The 14,353-nt window shown below is 37.7% G+C and overlaps 1 protein-coding gene across 1 annotated transcript in view; it reads left to right on the top strand.

Annotated features, from left to right (window-relative positions):
• The window catches only part of CPQ (carboxypeptidase Q), a 147,555-nt gene that overhangs the window by 106,645 nt on the left and 26,557 nt on the right, over positions 1-14,353 (top strand). The window contains exons 6-7 of the mRNA XM_056484106.1: positions 342-433; positions 11,088-11,289. Coding sequence (XP_056340081.1) covers positions 342-433; positions 11,088-11,289 — 294 coding nt within the window. The remainder of the gene's footprint in view (positions 1-341; positions 434-11,087; positions 11,290-14,353) is intronic.

Below are 14,353 nucleotides of genomic sequence, written 5' to 3'. Positions count from 1 at the left end.
CCACAATGACAGAAGCACATGTTTCAGGAATCTATCAAGGTAGTTACTTTCTGGTGAGGTTTTCAGACACTTTCAGTTTGTCCCTGAAATGTCCTTCTCTTGTGCTACTGCAGCTGGCAGCAGCACCTCAACTGCCCACTTTTTCCTCATGTGTGCTCTCTCCCCACACCCCAGTCTTTCTTCCTAAACAATAAAAAAGTATTCTAGACAGAAAACCCCACACTTGATATAGTTGTGTTTGGTTTGTGGAAATACAGGAGTCTCAGCCATTGGAGGCTGGAGACCAATGCAAAAAAATGCTCCAAATAGATCTAAAAACAATATTAAAACCTGTGTTTTAGGACTTCGTCCAAAAAGGACTCTACGCTTGGTGCTGTGGACAGGAGAGGAGCAAGGAGGAGTAGGTGCTGAGCAATACTATCAGTTGCACAAGGTAAATGTGTCTTTTCACCATTTCCTTGACAGCTCTTTTCTCCCCAGTTTTATGAATGTTGAATATTATTTTTGTCAAGATGTTCAGCTTAATAACTAACCAAAGCCAGGATTCCAGTTCTGCCTGAAAGTATATTTTCTGGGTTTAATCATAAACATAAACCTAATTTTACATTTAACAGTAAGTGATGCAACCACATTTGTGTGTTCTGCTTGACCTGAGATACTCTGTCACAAAAATGTTCTTAAACAGATATTTCATGGTATCTGCCATAGCTTTCAAACATAGCTAACCTTCTGAGAATGAATGATGAATGGTCCACATATGTTTGCAATATAAATAAATTTTGTTTGCCTTTTATGTTTCTGCTTCATTGCATTTTCCCATAATATTTTACAATGTAAAACATAAAATAATACAAAGAAAAATATTTGCTATCTTATCTTGATAGTGTGTAGTCTATAATTTGCTTTGCCAATTATTAGTTTTTTGGAACATCCTAAAAGGTTGATTTCTGGTGATGCCAAGAACACATAAACTGTATGACTTATCACTGTTGAGAATAAAAATATAACATCTATCTCTCTTGCCAACCACTGCCAAAGCAAAACACATCATGAGATAAAGGGCAGTTGCCAAAACTATTTTGGAGAAAAGTCTTTGGAATATGTGTGTGTTTGGGGTTTTTTTCCACATAAAAAATATGCTGTACCTGTGTAAGTATTCTAAAGTAATCTTTTATTATTTTCCCTAATCAAATAGCATAACTCTGAGCAATGGTTAATACATCCAAGGCAGAGACAAGGTGAATGCAAATGTGCCTAGGAAGTTACCTGCTCTACAACAGCATGAAAGCAGATTTACAAGAAATTCTTAAGAACATTTTTGTGTTAAGCAACCTATCAGAACAAATAAATGGAAATCTCACTTTGAATCAAATTCATTGTGATGAACCAAGTTAGATCAACTTGAATTTGAAATTGACTTGTCAGAGATAGTTTTAGAGCAGTTAGAGTTTTCTGACTAACTGATCAACAAATATTTCCCACTAATTAGTTTCATATTTCTAAGAAGTATATTTAACTACCCATATATAATATTGTACCTCCTTGTATCTCCAAATTATAGGGATAACTCAGCTCTGTCATTTATTTGGCACCCAAGAGCTTGCTTTCTCAGCTTTCAGGGAGGTGGCAAGTTGCAGTTTGGTATATGTTAAGGACTCTGGATTTACCTCTGGTATTCTGATATTCAGCAGAATTAAACTAGAGTAAAATATTCTGGAATAAGTAGCACATGAAAGAGATGTTTCTTACGTGCAGAACTGCATTTTGGAGGAGCTGGAAGGATGCCCTGTGCCCAGTGCACACCACTCATCAGAAATGTATCTGAAGATTTACCTCTGTACATGTCCATGTTGGACTGTGAGATCCATCATATGGTGGTGATTTCAGCAACACATGAAATTGTATCATGCATGTCTCATCTTTCTCCAAAATGGCTTCATTTCACTGTTCTCTCAAAGATTTCTATTCAGAAATAATGCCAAAAAACAGACCTAAGGATCAAATAGGGAAATATAAAGCAGGCTGGGTGTTGTTTGCAAGATATTTGGTTGTTTTGCTTTTAAAAAAGTTGAGACAAACCTGTGTCTCAGTTCTTGCTCTGCTGGTGAGATTCCATCTGGATGTTGTGCTCTGCAAAGAAAGCCCTGTCTGACTTAACAGTTTGTAATTTACATGGAGAATTTAAGCAGAAATGACATCCGTCTGTTGTTTGTTGTTCTTGTTTCCCCCCTGCCATATGATCTGGCATAATTATAAATCGATTTGACTATAGGACGTTGCATTACTCATAATAATGAAATAAAGTTGATTAATACTGTACATTAAATTTAGCATGAAAAATAACTTAACCTTTTAATGATTTACTTGCTCAAATTTCTGGCAATTAGGATAGTGTGGCACACACATTGCTTGCTGATGGTAATGAGTACAAGTTAAATAAGAGTGGTATTTAAAGATGCCTTGGAAAATGAAAGACAGCCTGTATGACTCATCTACATAGCTGGACTTATGAGTTTAGTTCTCTGCAAACAAGTAGAAATATGAATGCAGTAATTCAGCTCAGGCAGACATGGATTTCCTTGACATTGTAAATTACCTCCTCATGTCAGTGGAAATGTGGCAAGGGAGAAGAAATGAAGACAATATAGTACTGGACAAGTACAGATGCTCTTATTTTTGTCACTTATTCATTATTTCTCTCAATTTAAGTTCAGGTCCTTCTTCCTCATCCATCATTGTAGGTTGTCACTGCTAGAAAGTGGATAAGTTACTGCAGAAATAACTGAGATAGCAGCATAGTGGTTTTACTATGGTGCCAACAGTTAACACGTATCCCTGTGTAATAGCATTATTTATAACCCTCAAGTTTTTCTCTAAATCCCAGTATTATCATTTCTGGTTATTAAAGCTAGTGATAGGGCATATTAGCTGTTCAGAGCTTTATGAGAATCCAAGAGCTGCCATATTTGTTGATCAAAAGCTCTAGTGCTAGATAGTCTAGTGCTGTCTCCTGTTTCTGATAGCATCCAGTGTGCTATGTGCTTAGGAAAAGCATATTTGCCCAATTGCAGTCAGGTGCAGCTCAAACACATACATTACTCACACAACCATGATTTCAGTTAATCAAATATTTTTCTGGAGACCATCACATGGCCCTCATCTGTTGTTTTCTTCACATGATTTTTCTAAGCCATTTCCAAGAGTTGAAAGCCCTGTATATTCCAGCAGTTTCAGTGCTTCCATTAGTGCAAGGGTACCTGCCATCCACCAGGACATCTCAGAGCACCTGCATGGTTTTGACCATGGGGTAGAAGCCTCTCAGGGGAATTACCAGCACCTTTGCTTCCAAAGGAGATACCTCTTGAAATGCTCACTGCTTTTAGCTGTCAGACAATAATTAGATTTAATCCCAAACTAGAAAGGAGTTGATTTTCCTTACCATTAAAGATCCTTATCTTGATAAAGAGCAGTGAAATTAAAGGATTTAAGTGCAAATCAGACTCCAGAGCTTGGAGTTTGACACTACATCTGGAGTCTTCTTCCAGTGCTTTCTGTTGTTCAACCCATTGCAAGTAGGGCCTTTATGTACAGACAATACAGTAAATAACTTCAGAATCGTGAACCATTGCAACACTACTTTCTTGTACAAGTCAAATTGAAGAACTAGAGAAACAATATTCTAGAAAGCCACATGATGCAACTCTTCAGTACAGATTCTGCTACAGCCTTTACCAATGATACCTGAGTACCCTCAGCCAAGATTAAGTTTTTAGTGTGTTTACTCTTATGCTGTCTTCATGAAGGGAGAAAGAAATACATGTAATGAAGTATCTGTCCTCCTTTTCATTGCTTTGGACTAGGTTCTGTGAAAGGTCTGTGTACCATGAAACAAGGTTACAGTTATTTACCCAGCTGAATTAAGGGACTATAAATGACTGATAATATTTATTTTGGAATAGAAGTATTGCATACAATCTCTTGGGAAGGCAAATACATTTTGTAATGAGAAGACTACAAGATCCTAGGCCACATTCAAATTTACTTTAGTAACTTGGTTGTGATCACTGAGACATTAATATGTTATGAATTCAAATCAAACCCCATTGCAGAAGGCATTCTCAATATTCTGCATGTTGGTATTCTTAATGATATTTACACTACTTACCTCAATTTCTGGTGCAAATACCAGAAATATAATTAATTAATTAAAATACAGTATTTTAACCTTTTAGTAAAGGTTTAACTATGTAAAAAAAAATTATCAATCACCAGTGTTTACTATGGTTTCTTGTTTGCATTTATTACCAAGATCTGATATTTTGCTCAAACTGTCTGCATGAAAACAGGATTTTCTGAAATGCTGTCATTTCTTTCATGCATGTTTAAGTATTTTTTGTTGATGCTCACATAAGATTTCTACTATGATTTTCTAATGAGTTGCTTTCTCTAAGAAGCAAATATCAAAAAATATCTTGTCACTTTCACATAATTCTTCTCCAGAAAATATTGTCTCCTCAAAACCATAGTTTTCAGAAGACTTTATCTCCTGAGGTATCAAGTACTCTGGGGAAATGTAAGACATGAATTTGTGTCTGATTTGAACCAAGCGTATAAAGGACTTTACTGGAGATTCCTTTATCCCAGCAAAATGTGTTGACTTTTGACTTTCCTCTGCAATACTCTCTGTAATCAAAAATTACTTAAAATTACTGCTGCCTTTCTGTTGATTCTGTCCTGTTGATTCCTTTCATTGCAAAGGGAAAGAAATGCAGGAGTGAAATGACCATTAGCTGTAAAACTACAGAAATAAAGTAATGGCACTGTGTTCTCCAGTGTCACAACAGGCAGCATCACCACTGATGGTATTAAGCACAGTAAAGATAGCATTGTTACAGAATTAACTTTTACACGTTCTAGGTCCATAGGAATGCTTAATTCTTAGTATTTAGGAATAAGCTTCCTTGTGAAAGCTGCAGAGAAATACAGATGTTGCTAAAACACAAACCCAGGTTTATTCCTTATACTGCCTGAAGGATGGAAGACCCCAAATCAGCGTCTCCTGGTATCTAGTCTTCCTTCCATGTAGATAAAATTTATACATGTCTAATGTAAGAAAAACTTTTTTCTCTGTGCATGTTTCCTCTCTTTCTCTCAAACAAAAAGCAGAGCTGCAAGTTGAATCTGAGGATCTGCTGCTTCCAGTGCATGCTTCAGGCAGATTGGCCCATCCATAGGTCCTTGGTCCATTGCAATGTTCAATTGTAAGAAAGTTGGCTTCCTTCTATCAAAACTCCCTGCAGCTGTGAAAGATGTAGAAAATTATATATGTGCTGTGATAATTTCTAAGGTGTTGCAAATTTGTTTTCACTTACCTTTTGTTGAAAGTTGCAGAAATACTTGTCAGCTTCCTGAAAGAGTAAACTTCATGTTTGTTTGAAAGATGTAAACCACAGTTTTTAATTTTGGCATTGCTGCCTATTTTCTGTGAAAACCTAAACCCTGTCAAAAGAGTGCAGTGGTAGGATGGTCATTCAGAGCCATAGACATTGTTTTGATACCTTTGTATTTGAGCAGTAAAAGGTCTTCTAGGAAGAGCACTTCTCTTTGATATGCCCCTTTGTCAAAGAAAAAACCTCACAAGACAAGACTTCAGGCATACCTTACTGAGGCTGCTGCCATGTTCAGAGCTGTCTGCTTTTTCTTGTCTGTCATCCCAGGGAACTCACAATACTGAATGGTCATCTCTGTGAGTGCTGGCAAATCATCATAGAGGAAACAGTCATGGTATTGTACAAGGCAAGACATGCAGTAGTATGTTTTTCCTGAGTGAAGTGCTAATAAGCACATGACCAAATTGCTCCAAGGCTGTTGAAGTTACTGAGACTTTTGTCATTGGCTTCTCCGAGGTCAGAACTTGTAGCTGTCCTACAGAACAAGCCCCTAAACCTGTAGACTTTTTTACATACTGCTTTTCCATAAAATGTGGCAGAAGAATATTTTATTTGTAACAAAAGGATGAGCCTTTTTCATACCCTGTAATATAGCAAAAATTGTGCTAATCTTCAGCTTTACGTCATCTTTCTCCTTTATAATGATGGGATAATGTACAAAATTGAATAACTCACAGTGTTTCCAATTTTCCCTGTCTTCATTCCAAAATTGTGTAATGGTATGATCATGCTTGTGGCTGGTGGTTATTATGCCTTGATGCTGGCACATCTCTGCTTCCTTGTGGTGTTTTTATTCTAGTTTCCGTTTATGCTGTTTTGCTTCATTAAATTACCTTCATACTAAACAGCAACTCAAAATTACACTACATCATGTTTATATATTATTAAATACTTAGAGGATGTTATTTATTTTACTTTTTTTTCCTAACTGTCACATGCACTTAGGTGTTTCCAGAGCTTTTTGTTGTCTTTCCTGTAGTCAGTTGTCAGCCTAACAAAGCTGGGTGCTGATTTAAATGGCTTTTTAGTACTGCAATAGGGATGACCATCACCTCCCTGTGAGTTCTAAAGCATTGTTGCCATGCTATACTTGTTTCCTGACTGCTGTGGGACAAATACTGGAATACAAGTGTTGTTTCTTAAAGTTGAGTGTAAATCAATAACAGAAAGCTGAAAACACAATGTCAGATTAACTGATGTCCTTTATCACTGGAACAAATGAACCATTAGTCAAGGAAGTGCTTTGTCATTACAGACTTTAGTATTTTTCCTGTAAAGTGGTGATTCTTCTCAGTGAAACATAAAACCAGTAAATGAGCTGCTGGACAAGTAATATTCTATTTTAAACACCCCTGAAATACTGAAGGCTTTTAGGATAGCTGTTCCCTGCATTAAACTTTCAGGTATATCCCTGCTTTAGCTGGGTAAGTGGGGTTGCCATCAGTGACTCAATGGATTAGTCATGACATATTGCAGCCTAGTTTAACATCTGTTAAGAATTAACAATTGGGATTTTGACTGAATAAGTAGCTACTGTAAGGTATACCTGCTTGGGATTGCCAGTGTCTATCCTAGAAGGAAGATGTTTCCTACCAACAGAAAAAACATTACAAGGGTTTGTTTTCTCAATGGAAAGAGTTTACTGTAATTACAGTCAAATGATAGACCCCAGAGAGTGGGACAGTAATCACTGGCATAGGGTCTGGTTGCAAGCCTGTCATTGATGGTGTCTCCCAGGGTTCAGTACTGGGCCCAGTATTGTTTAACTTTCCACCAATAACTTGGATGAAGGTGCAGAAGCCTCCTCAGCAATTTCCCTGACAGCACAAAGCTGGGAGGAATGGCTGATAGCTCAGAGTGCTGTGCAGCCCTTCAGAGGGACCCGACAGAGATGGGCAGAGAAGAACCATCTGAAATTCAACAGAGGGGAATGCAGGGGAATAACCTGGGGAGGAACAACCTGCACCAGCACAGGATGGGGGTGCCCTGCTGGAAGCAGCTCTGCAGAGAAGGACCTGAGGAACCTGATACACAGCAAGCTGCCCTCGAGCCAGTGGTGTGCCCTTGGGGCCAAAGGTATCCTGGGGTGCACTGGGATGAGCTCTGGCAGCAGGTCCAGGAAGGTGATCCTGCCCCTCTATGCAGACCTGGTGAAACCACATCTGGAGCACAGCATCTGGTTCTGGGCTCCACAGGACAAGAGAGATGTGGAGCTCCTGGGGCAGGTCCAACAGTTGAAAAAGATGATAAGGTGAGAAGATGACTGAGAGAGGATCTCATCAACCTCTATCAGTCTCTGAAGGGAGGGACTCAGGAGGATGGACCAGGCTCTTCTCAGTGGTGCCAAGCAATAGGACAAGAGGCAACAGACAAACTGATGCACAGGAAATTCTGCCTGAACATGGGGAAGAACATCGAGAACAGATTGCCAAGAGAGGCTGTGGAGTCTCCCTCACTGGAGATATTTGAGAACCATCTGGACACAAACCTGTGCCATGTGCTCTGGGATGACCCTGCATGAGCAGGGAGGTTGGACTAGATGATCCATTCTGTGATTCTGTGATTTCATGTTATCAAGTTTTTACCTTAGAGATGACAAGTACTTATATTTTTACATTTGATTAGCAGAAACAAAAAGTAGATTGTTTATACAGAGAACAAAATAAAAGGAATTAGAATTAAAAAATTTAAAATAGGAAAAGTATTGGTAAGGATTGTGCCTAATTGTGTATTCAATGAAAATAGCAAGCTATGGAAAGCCAATTTTCCCATGCAGTATTTATTGTAATGTTTCATTTAAAAGTTCAATTGAAGAGCTAAAGATGACATAATAAAGAGAGGTGACCTCGTCTGTGACCAAGTCATAAGAAGGCAAAGGATAAAAGTCTATTTTAGTGTTCAGGGAATTAGGCAGCAGGTTACACAAAGAAGTTTTAATTTTCTGGTACATACCAAGAGAAGTGGCACAATATCAAGATGCAGCAGATGAGATTACTTTCTGAAAATAATTACATACTGAGTTTAAAATGCTTATTTAAATGGTACATTCACTAGGAGAATGACTGAAGGAAACAGCTGAGCCTGCAGTTATTTTTTTACATCTTTCTGGTTTGTTTGTTCCTTTGAATTAGTCAAGGCAAATGTATGGTTTTACCTCACTTTGTTAGTGGCAGTTATTCCTGCATCATAGTTGACAAATGATGAAAAAGCATCTTCACTATTTTTAAGCAGTATATTTTAAGCATGTTTTCCAGCATGTGTTTCTCCCTATGTAAGTAGAAATGCAGATTAACAAAAATGGGAACAAGGAAACCAATCTAACTTTTTTTAAGACTGCAGCTTTCAAATTTGATGGTGAGTAGTTTTATAAGTAATCCTATCTTCTAGGGGGTCAAATAGGGAAAAAGCTTTCTCAAGGCCACATGGTACTCCAAGTAGCTGTGACCTGTTTCTGTTTTGTTCCCCAGTGAACTCATTTTCCCTCCCTAGGGTGTCCTGTTTCCATGCCTCTCCAGCACAAAATAACTGAATAGCTTTCTTACAGAACAACAATATGGTGTAATGTATTGTGGGTGGTTTGTTTACTCAGTTTCATATTAAAAACACATTTATGTGAGAAAACTCAACTGAAGAGCACAGCAATTCTGCAATAGTAGTGGTGTTCTTGAACTTAGGGATTCTGTTATTTTGAGTGTTAAGTGAGATTTCTTTTAGGTGTCCATGCTGTTCCCATGCTCACTCTTCTCCTCACTTCACTACCCTGAATAGTCCCTTCCCCTGGCCTTATTGCTTCTCTTCATTTCAGCTGCTCTAAAAATGGACAGAAGTCCTGCTTTGGAAACTCAACCAATGGAACTGAGTACCATAGCATCATCTATTTATGTAGGGCTCACTGTACTTAAGTTAGCTTTCATTGGCAATTCACCAGCACACTGAAATCTGTGTTGTCTTTACTAAGTCCTCCTCCTTGGGCATATGATAAAAAAAGGTTTACATTTTGAGACATTTTTTGTATTGTATCTGTGAAATTGGAGCATCACTGGTCCCTTTCAGCCTGCAGTGTGCTTTTCTTGGCCTGCCTCTCCCCCACTATATTCAGACAGTCTGTGAATCATGATTTATGTTGAGGCTCATGACCTCAGGACAGCATTTGATGATAGGCCTAGACACCATATGTGGCCTAATTATTTACATTTAATCTTTTGCAAATTGAAGATTTTTTTCACTGTCTAAAAATGGTGATTGCCAATGAGGTGGTAAGATTGGTTATTTGCATATTGATTTCCAGTAGCTGAATGGGTGGATAAATTCGTTATCTCAAGGTATTGTAACATTTACAGTTTCTTTATCAGGCAAAGATTTTAGATTAATTTTTTAACTACTGGATATATTTCTAAGTGAAAAGTAAATAGCTCTGCTTTGTTAGAATTGTTTCACTAAAAAAAAAAAAAAATTTTGTGAAAGTGTTAAACAGTTCTTGGCAAATTCTATAAAGGACATCTGAAAACTTATCTGAATTATTCACAGCCACCTGTAGTACATATTTGGGTTTACTTACAGAAAAATGTAAAGTAATTATTTACTGAATTGTAGGCTTATATAGGCTGGTAATGACATGGATCTGTTAGTTGCTGCTATCACATATCCCTTGTAGTGATTTTCTTGTAATAAATAACCCGTGGCAGCCATAAAGTTAGACATGAGATCTGGGCATAGGAGTAAAACTTGCAGTAAGTTCTCTTAGTCATATTGAAGATGGCCTGAAGTATAGCTTTTTTCTGCCTGACATGACCATAAACTGTTTTTAAAAAGTTATGTGCCTCTCCAAAAAAATGAGATCTTCATTCACGTAAAATCCCTATGTATTTCATTCCAATTAGACCTTTGAAACTGAGCAATCTAAGCAAATATGGTAAGTAAATAAATTGCTAATCTTTGTTCTTTTAGCTTAAAAGATTCTTCCACGTACACACTAAAAGCAAATGTTATTATGCTACTTGTACACAAAATCTTACCTTTCGTGTTTCTTGTGAGAATTTAACTTGGAAACACAAATTTTCCTTAAAATAGATATTATTCCTTCAGGTCTGGGGGAAAACCTTGGCATTTCAATCCCCCAATCAATATCAGAATTGACTATATGGTATATTAAAAATAATGTGTTTCTGAACAGGCAGCAGCTGGCTTTCAAATAGACTCACAGTCTGTGAAGGCTTTGGATGCCTCTAATTTTAAAGCAACAGGACTGCATACCCTCTCCACTGCAACAGAATTTCATGGTCTCAGGTTTGAGAAAAAAGGGAGAGCTGCAAATGAAAACTGCAGTATGGTGGTGATGTCTTACCTTTCTAGATGGCACTTCAGAAGTCTGAAAGCAAGTATTTGGGGACAGCAGACCAGTCATGTTGTGGGTGCTACAGAATATTGGTGCCTCAGAACATGAACTATTTCAGCCATTTCCATACTGAAAGATAGGTCCCTTCATTTATGATTATGTAGACATTTTAACAGGAGGCATTTCTCTGCTTCTGAAAGGAAATTTGTTGTGGTATGCTCACAATGACACCTAGAATCCAGTGTATAATGCCAGCTAAAATAACAACCACAGCACAATATCTTCTTTTCTTACATTTTCAGGAAAATATCTCCAACTTTGATATTGTTATGGAGTCTGATGAGGGCACCTTCAAGCCTTCTGGCCTGGGTTTTACTGGCAGTGCTGCAGCCCGGGGCATTGTGAAGGAGATCCTGGCTCTGCTGCAGCCCATCAACGCTACGGGTGTTTATGACACTGCAGATGGAACAGACATCACCCACTGGATGAGGGATGGGGTGCCTGGTGAGTGTCCCTGCAGCCTGGAAGGGGCACTGCTCACACTGAGCACTGCCACCTCGCTTGGGTGGTCTGATGTTTTCAAAGTGCTGAGAAGTTATTCCTCTCAGGGAATAAAATTTAGTGTAGATAAAATGCATAAATGTTAAAAGGTGACCAATAGATATAGGACATAGAGTGCATTTGAGCTGCAGTTTAATAATGGTATAGATTATACGTAGAATAAAATGCCTCAAATCTTCTTTTCGGCTTTAAGGATTTATAATAATTAATCCCAGACTGGTGGTTTATAAATAGTAAACCAAGGCAGAGGGGAATTCTCCAATACAGAAGAAATATTTTTTTAATTATTATTATTTTACTTTGAAATTCAGAGGTTTTTCTTTCTTTTTTATATGCTGGAGAAACAATATTTTTAAGATGTGACATTTAAAAAGCTATGAGTCATTTGGGTGTGATAAAAGGGTAAAATTCTGAAAAGTTTGAAGTTGTTCAGGGTTTTGTTTCAAGGATTGTATCTGGCTCCAAGTGAGGAGCAGCTTGTTGGCAAAGAAGCTTGTAAGCTGTGAGAGAGATCCACCACTGGTAGTGCCCCCATGCAGTTGACCCCCATATTAGCACAGAAGCTTTCAGAGCACAAGAATCCCAATTGGAGGCCAGCCTGGGTGAAGCCTTAGTGAATTTCCATTTGAATAACAGTAGGAAGTAAAGTTTCATAACAGTGATATTTAAAAAGTTATGATCAGTTTTAAATTTTAAGGTTCTTTTTCTCCTGTGTTTTATGGCTGAAGTAGGCTGGCACATTTATCGTGCTAGTTTTACCACTTGCTACTATATGCTTAGAATCTTTTAATATTTTATTAGCTACTGTTTTTTACCTTGTGGAAGAGAGTGAACCATGGAATATATTATTCTTATTTATGGTCAGAGCCCCTTGCTTCTCACTCACTTAGAGTGTACAGAGATACCATAGAGTTGACTGCTTCGATAAATGTATGGATGTCTAATTTTGAAACCAAAATATCTGTATTGGGCAAGAAGTACAGATGGATGGATGATATTAAACAGTTAGGGATTCATCTTCAGCTTCTGTGCTGCTCTCTGGGTGAAGTGGAATACAACCTCATGCAGCTGTGACAATGGTGTGCTGACTTGATTTGAGAGACTGTAGGCACTACTAAGAGGCTGTGGCCATGCATCATCCTCCACAGCCTGGAAGTGCCTGTGAAAAGGTGTCTGGTCCAGAATTTCAGACCAACATATCTGTTTTGTAGCTGGAATATAAGAACTCACCACTCAGCCTGTGTTTAGAAAATACAAGGGTATCAGAATTATTTCCTAGGTAAGGTACTGGGAGCATTCTGGGGCTTCTTTGGGGACTTGCATTGGCATTGTGCTTCCCCTCTGAATGTGACAGATTACAGAAGAGAGAGAAAGATTTAACATTCAAATGCCTTATTTTCAGTTGATAATATGAGTAGTGCTTGTGATGGCCATGGGTATTGAGCTCTTGCACACCACTTCTCATCAGCTGTGCTGCACCTGGAGCATAAGCAGCTACAGCTTGCCATGGTCCTCTTGATTAGTCTTTGGGCTACTCAGCAGGAGCAATGCAGGAAAAAGCCCTCTCCTATGGACATCTGTACTCTCAGAAAGCATAAACTATGAAAAATATAAACCTTGGGAATATAAGCTCAACTTTGGGAAAACATGAATACGCCAGAAGCAAGAGCTTAGTTTTTAAATAAATCTGATTTGTTTTCCAATTAACAATTTGTCACATTAATTGATGGTGGATTTTTTTTTTTTTTTTTGTCTGTAGCTTTGGTTCATTTAACTTCCTGTTAAGCAAATAACAAAGTGTTCTTGCTGCATAAAGGAACACTGATTCTTTTCTTCATCAAGCCATAGTGAGAAGAAATTAGCTCCACTAAAAAAATTTGGCTGCTTTAGATTGTACTTCATGCTGTTCCAGGGAGAAGTCTAAGACATCTTCTAATCTTTAGTCCTTGTCTGCAGTATTCTCCCTGCTTGAATGAGCCTCTATGGCATATAATAACATTGAAACAAATTGAACACTCTGTAACAGCTTTTATAATTTTGTTCAATTTAAACAAGCAGTCAAGTGTTGACACTTCATCAATTTTATTTAAATATTTTCTTGAAAATATACTTGGTGGCTTTGTTTCTGCAACAGTGAGGGAAATTATGGTGTACTTCCTGAACAGTAAGAATGGTTTCTGACATAGTTTCTCTTTAATTTCCCCTTTTCAATGTGAAATAGATTCCAGGATTCACCTTATTAGATGCTGTTAATATTCTCCTCCTAATTCTTTTGGTCTGAAAGATCCACAGAGGGCAACACTACATATGTTTTTCAGAGCTGTTCATAGCTGAAATGGGCAAAGAGACTGTAGCTTCTTAATCTCTGCTATTTTGAGCATGTTTATTTTTAATGGACATGCAATGAAATGCTACTAAACAGCGGTGATTATTCTGAGATTTTAGGATGAGAGGGGCCACAAGTTCAGAGTCCATAGCAAACCATAGACTGAAGCCTAAATAATACCTCTAAAGCACAAGCAAGGTGATCTGCACCAAACACAGCACTCTGGTTCTTTGTGACTGCAGAATATTAGAAATATTTGTCAGTGGCCTTTACACTGGATTGTTTTGAGAACAGTTCAGCCTAGCAGTGAGGAATGTCTGTAGTTGTGGTTTTGTACTGATAGCTGGTTTTTAGCTACTGAAAATATTTGTATAACATTTGTTTTGCTTTTTTGTTAAGCATAAATGAGAGGAAAGGGAGGGGGGGTTTGGTGTTGTATTTTCTGATGTGATTTTACAGTTTGAGGTGACCATTGATTCTAAGACAGATTATTTAATAATTATGCCATTATCTTCCTCATCTTTCTTTTAAAGTGTTCATTTCCATATATTTTTTTCATTAGGGATGTATCCAGATAGTGGCACATAAAGCTGTTTCTTTGCAACACTAAATCCCAAATTAACTTTGGCTAGAATTTGCAAATATAGATGGGAAGGTATGTTAATTGGCTTTATTTATTTG

The sequence above is a fragment of the Oenanthe melanoleuca genome, chromosome 2 (genome assembly GCF_029582105.1).
Source record: "Oenanthe melanoleuca isolate GR-GAL-2019-014 chromosome 2, OMel1.0, whole genome shotgun sequence".
Classification (NCBI taxonomy): domain Eukaryota; kingdom Metazoa; phylum Chordata; class Aves; order Passeriformes; family Muscicapidae; genus Oenanthe; species Oenanthe melanoleuca.
Note: the sequence above shows the minus strand (reverse complement) of the source record. Positions and strands in the feature narration are given on the sequence as shown.